The sequence below is a fragment of the Leptonychotes weddellii genome, chromosome 1 (genome assembly GCF_054177405.1).
Source record: "Leptonychotes weddellii isolate Sample4059 chromosome 1, ASM5417740v2, whole genome shotgun sequence".
NCBI classification, from domain to species: Eukaryota; Metazoa; Chordata; class Mammalia; order Carnivora; family Phocidae; genus Leptonychotes; species Leptonychotes weddellii.
Window position 1 is genome coordinate 390,889 of NC_138369.1, and position 5,260 is coordinate 396,148.

Genomic DNA, 5,260 nt, shown 5'->3' on the forward strand with positions numbered 1-5,260 from the left:
AATCATTTTATTTTATTTTAAGATTTTATTTTTTAAATTTTTTTTTTTTTAAGATTTTATTTATTTGAGAGAGAGAAAATGACAGAGAGCATGAGAGGGAGGAGGGTCAGAGGGAGAAGCAGACTCCCTGCCGAGCAGGGAGCCCGATGCGGGACTCGATCCCGGGACTCCAGAATCAGGACCTGAGCCGAAGGCAGTCACCCAATGACTGAGCCACCCAGGCGCCCCCTGAAAACATTTATTGAGCGCTTGGTGTGTGCCAGGCATCAGGGGCCCAGCTGGGACAAAACAGGCGAAGATCTCCATACTGCAGGGGGAGGTGTCAAGAATCAAGATAAGCAATCTGGATGGTGTGTGAGTTGGCCATACAGTGTCAGAGAGAAAATAGGGCAGAGTGGGGACACAGGGAGTCCTGGGAGGGACATCTTCTCAAACGGGGGGAGGAATTCCTCTGGGAGGGGGGTGACATTCAAGGGACTTTTGTGTAGACATCAAGGAGGAATGTTGGGAGAGCAGGCACAGCAGGGGCAAAGGCCCCAGGCAGGAGCGGAGTGGGAGGAGGTGGCACGGGGCACATCCTGCAGGGTGTCTAAAGCAGTTCCTTCTGAGACAGAACTTCCCCCTGGAGCCCTGGAGGGCTGTGAGCAGAGCAGAGGTGTGCCGCTGGATTACTTGTCATTTCACCATAAACACTCGGGAAGCTTTCACACACATCAGGGTGCCCTTTTCCCAGTTGTCTTACCGCCCCCCCGCCCCCGCCATGGTTTGTTTGAATCTGGGCCCTAAACACGCACACACTGCAGATAGATTTCCTCCCCACTTACTGTGTCCTGGAGATTTGGTTGCTGGAGAGGTTTGTTTTGTTTTTTTTTTTTTAATTTTTTATTCTTATGTTAATCCCCATACATTACATCATTAGTTTTAGATGAAGTGTTCCACGATTCATTGTTTGTGCATAACACCCAGTGCTCCATGCAGAATGTGCCCTCCTCAATACCCACCACCAGGCTAACCCATCCTCCCACCCCCCGCTGGAGAGGTTTTTGTCCAGTAGCAGCCCCCACTGTTTGGATCTGGCTGACTGTGTCCTGGGAGGGTGCTTAGCCTGTTCTGCTACACCCTAGGCCCCATACCGTTTGTAAATTGGTAATAAAACCCAGACCCAGCGCTGTCTGATGAGCTAGCCACTCCCCGCTTGCGGCTACTTTAAACATGACATCGAGTGTAAGCGCTCGACAGCCGCTTGGGAAGAGCACAAGCACAGAGGGTCTCCTCCTCAGGAGGTTCCAGACGGCGCCGCTCTAGGCTCCAGTCGAGGTCTGGCTTTTGGGGAGTGCTGTGCCACATCAGGAGGCGTGGGTCCGTGTGCCCACGCGCTCATGCTGGGAGGCCAGGGCGGAGGGGCCTGGCCCGGAGGGCTGAGCGCGGGCGGGTTCCGGGAGACACCGGGAGAGAAGAGGAAGTACAGGGCCCACTCGACGGGGCAGGAAGACCCAGGAGGCCAGGTGCAGGGGCCTGCTCGGGAGCGACTCCTGCGATAGCGCAGGGGAGCCGCGGAGGAGCTCTGGGGTTCAGGGCCAGGTCTGCGTGGGCATTTAGAACAGGGCTCTCACCCAGGCAGTCCTGCCCCGGGGACAGTGGGCCCTGTCGGGTGACAGCACGACTGGGGAGCTCCTGGCGCCGAGCGGTGGGGCAGGGGTGCTCACAGCGCTCGGAAGGGCCGCCAGGCGACCCGGCCCCATGCGGGCCGGCTGCGGCACAAGCTGGGTGAGAGCCCGGGGGTGCCGGGCAGCCCCAGGAGGGTGCACGGAGCAGGGCGCGCGGGGGGGCGGCAGGCCAGGGCCGAGCGCCCGGGCTAACGAGCTGCCCCCCCGCCCCCGCAGCTGCACCACCCGTCCCAGGGCTTCCGCGTAGGCACCGTGTGGGAGAGCAGCGCCGAGGCCTACATCAAGAAGAGCTTCCCCGACACGTACGCGCACATGCGGCGCCACAGCGCGCCCACCACGCCACACGGCGTCGCCATGCTCACGTGATGCCCAGCTGGGGAGAGGGGCGGGGCGGGCGGGGTGGGCGGGGCCGGCGCCGGGGAGAGGGGCGGGGCGGGGCCGACCGCCTGGGGGCGGGGCGGGCGCCGGGGTAGGCGGGGCCGACGGGGCCTCTCACCCCACTGCCCGACCCCCGCAGGAGCGACCCCCCCAAGCTCAACGCCTTCATCATGGGTAAGTCGCTCCTAGACTACGAGGTCTCCATCGACGCCGACTGTGAACTGCTGACCGTGGGCAAGCCTTTCGCCATGGAGGGTGAGGGGCCTCTGGGACCGGTGGCCCTGGGGCGGCTCCTCTGGGAGCCTGGCCCCAACCCAGTCCCTGGCCCCCACTAGGCTACGGCATCGGACTCCCTCAGAACTCGCCACTCACCTCCAACCTGTCCGAGTTCATCAGCCGCTACAAGTCCTCCGGTTTCATCGACTTGCTGCACGACAAGTGGTACAAGATGGTGCCTTGTGGGAAGCGCGCCCTCGCTGTTACAGAGGTGGGGGAGGGCCCAGGAGCCGGGGTGGTGGGTAGGCATGGAGGGCCCTGAGCCCGCATGGGCCTCAAGTGAGGTGGTCAGCCCCCTGCCCAGATGTGTGCACTCCTACTTCTAGGAAACCGCAGCTCACGTTCCCCAGGAAACCTGGCTCCCAACGTGGAAGGCCAGCCTCCCCGTCCGGCTCCGCCGCCCCAGGCTCCTCTCTGGGCCAGTCTGGGTCCCACCCGCAGCCGGGGCTCCGCACGGGTCTGGCCCTGCCCGTGAAGGGTTTGTGCCCACGTGTCACCCCCAGACGCTGCAGGTGGGCGTCTACCACTTCTCGGGCCTCTTCGTGCTGCTCTGCCTGGGGCTCGGCAGCGCTCTGCTCAGCTCCCTGGGCGAGCACGGCTTCTACCGCCTGCTGCTCCCGCGCATCCGCAGGGGCAGCAAGCTGCAGTACTGACTGCACACGAGCCAGGTGAGGGGCCGGGGCCACGCGGGTGGGCCCGGGCAGCCTCCCGTGACCCCGACGAAGCCTCTGTCTGGGCTTGCAGAGAATCCACCGCGCCCTCAACCCAGAGCCGCCAGGACAGGAGGAGCCAGAGCCGAGGTAAGGGTCCCCCCCCGCCGCCGGGTCGGACACCAGACCTCCCGCGTAGGACCGGACAGCTCCACACCGCCGGGACCCTGACCCCAGAGGCAGAGTGGGTGTGAGGACACTGACCCCGCCCCTTCCACCCCACGTCCCCAGGGCTCTTGAGCTGCAGCAGGACACACGGGCAGCCTCTGCGGGCGCGGCGACCTGGACACGGGTGCGCCGGGCCACGGCGAGGGGGCGCCGCGTGCGGTTCCTAGCGGAGCCCCCAGAGGCGGCCGCAGCGCCTGACGCGGAGGCGGCGGGGCCGCCAGAGCGCCCGGTCTGGCTCTGTCCCAGGGGCCGCCTGCCGGCCGTGCTGCCCTCCTCCGAGCTGGAGCAGCTGGAGCAGCTGGAGCGTCGCATCCGGAGTGCGCGGGAGCTGCTCCGCCAGGCCCTGGTGCGGCGAGGAGAGCTCCTGGCCCGGCTGGGGCACTGCCCCTGCTCCGAAGCACCTGCCGTCGCCCGGTGACCCACCCGAGGGCACGCAGCCGCTGCCCCGCTCCGGGGGCCCCACCCCGCCCGCCCGCCCGCACTCGGCCCAGGGCGGCCTCCTCCGGCCCTGGGCCCCCGCCCCAGCCTGCACAGAAGCCCGGAGGGGGCGGTACCGAGGTCCCTCCCGGCCTGCACACGCAGACGCTGACCCGCCGCCGTCAACAGTTTATTCTATATACAAACACAATTTTGTACACTGCAATTAAATAGAATGGAATGAGCACTCTTCTGCGTTCCTCACCGAGTGATTTAGTTTGGCCACCAGCCCTGTCCCACTCCCACCCCAGCAGGGCTGGACCCCCACACTCCGCCACTGCCTTCCATGTTGGCGCCTGCACACCTCATCTCCGAGCCCGAGGCATGAACTCTGCCCTCCCGGGACCCCAGCCCTGGTACACACACCTGGGGTCAGAGGCCGTGGAAAAGGCACTGAGCATGATGGAGCACCAGCTGAGCAGGCCGGGACACCTGCATTCACCTTATTAGAGACCTGTCCAGCTCTGCTACCGACGGACAGCTCACTCCACACAGTTCACCAGCCCTTTCCAGAACCTTCCATGGAGCCCCCCCCCCCCCCGCTTCAGGCTGCCTCTATTCACTGGCTGAGGGGGCCCACCACTAACGTAGCAGGGACAGGCCTCCGGCAGGCCCCACACAGGGGAAGAGAAGCCCCACTCTGGGCAAACCTGATGGACCCTGGCACCACCCAAGGCAGGCTGGGCAGTCCCAAGAACCACCGGGACAGCCTACCTGACACCTGAGGGCTCCAGCCTGGTCATACCCAGTGGGCCTACATGGCCAGGGATGGGGCGGTCAGCTGCCCAAGGCTCAGGAACCGACCTCCAGGGGTGAATCCACTGGGGCTGTGGGTGCAGGGCTGGGCCCACTCACCCCAGCAGCTGGGGGCGCTGTGTCATGCGCCAGGGAGTTGATGGAAGGGGCACTGTCCTGGGGGGCTCGGGGGAGACCCCCACCAGGGCTCAGCGGACCACCAGGGCTCAGCGGACCAGCGGGCCGCCGTTCCAGGAGAGAGGCACTGAGGCCAGACAGAAAGGAGGCGTCTGTGATCATGGCGGCCGTCTCTGCCATCCAGCCCAGGTCACTGCTGGCCGCTGCGGCCACCGAGGCTGCCGCGGCCACCAAAGAGCTGGGTGCCTCAGCCACGGGCCCAGGGCCCCCACTAGTGCCCGGCAAACTGGGGCCCAGGGCGGGGGGCTGGCCCGCAGGGTCGGGAGGGGCGGCCGGGGCGCCCCCATTGTTGTTCAGGTCATCCGGAAGCGCCGTGGGGGCCCCGGGGCCCAGTGGTGGGGTCTGTAGCAGCATCTCCTGGATTCGGATCTGCTGCAGAATGGCGGGTAGCTCGTAGTGGTGGAAGAAGTAGATCATGGAATGCTGGGGGGGGGTGCTTAGTCAGGCCAGCAGCCAGAGCCAGCAACCCGGCCTCCACGGAACCCTGCACAGGCTGGACGCCCCTCCGGGGAGCGAGGCGGAACCCTCACCTGGATGAAGAGCCAGGAGGTGACCAGCGCCAGGCTGCTGTACTGGCCGTTGAAGCGGTAGTGATAGGCGTAGAAGGCGAAGTGGTACAGATAGAAGAACCTGCAGGAAGCACAGTGAGGC

At 65.2% G+C, this 5,260-nt stretch overlaps 2 protein-coding genes across 2 annotated transcripts in view; one reads left to right on the forward strand and one right to left on the reverse strand.

Moving 5' to 3' along the window:
* Nucleotides 1-3,546, forward strand: part of LOC102735794 (glutamate receptor ionotropic, NMDA 3B) — a 5,770-nt gene extending 2,224 nt beyond the window's left edge. Inside the window, exons 2-7 of the mRNA XM_081822650.1 lie at nucleotides 1,884-2,029; nucleotides 2,185-2,300; nucleotides 2,381-2,486; nucleotides 2,648-2,989; nucleotides 3,066-3,121; nucleotides 3,263-3,546. Of these exons, the coding sequence (XP_081678776.1) occupies nucleotides 1,884-2,029; nucleotides 2,185-2,300; nucleotides 2,381-2,486; nucleotides 2,648-2,989; nucleotides 3,066-3,121; nucleotides 3,263-3,366 (870 nt within the window). The 3' untranslated portion in view covers nucleotides 3,367-3,546. The remainder of the gene's footprint in view (nucleotides 1-1,883; nucleotides 2,030-2,184; nucleotides 2,301-2,380; nucleotides 2,487-2,647; nucleotides 2,990-3,065; nucleotides 3,122-3,262) is intronic.
* A 247-nt stretch (nucleotides 3,547-3,793) lies between these two features.
* The window catches only part of TMEM259 (transmembrane protein 259), an 8,965-nt gene continuing 7,498 nt past the window's right edge, over nucleotides 3,794-5,260 (reverse strand). The window contains exons 8-9 of the mRNA XM_081804021.1: nucleotides 5,140-5,253; nucleotides 3,794-5,032 (exon numbers count right to left, since the gene is read on the reverse strand). Coding sequence (XP_081660147.1) covers nucleotides 4,469-5,032; nucleotides 5,140-5,253 — 678 coding nt within the window. The 3' untranslated portion in view covers nucleotides 3,794-4,468. The remainder of the gene's footprint in view (nucleotides 5,033-5,139; nucleotides 5,254-5,260) is intronic.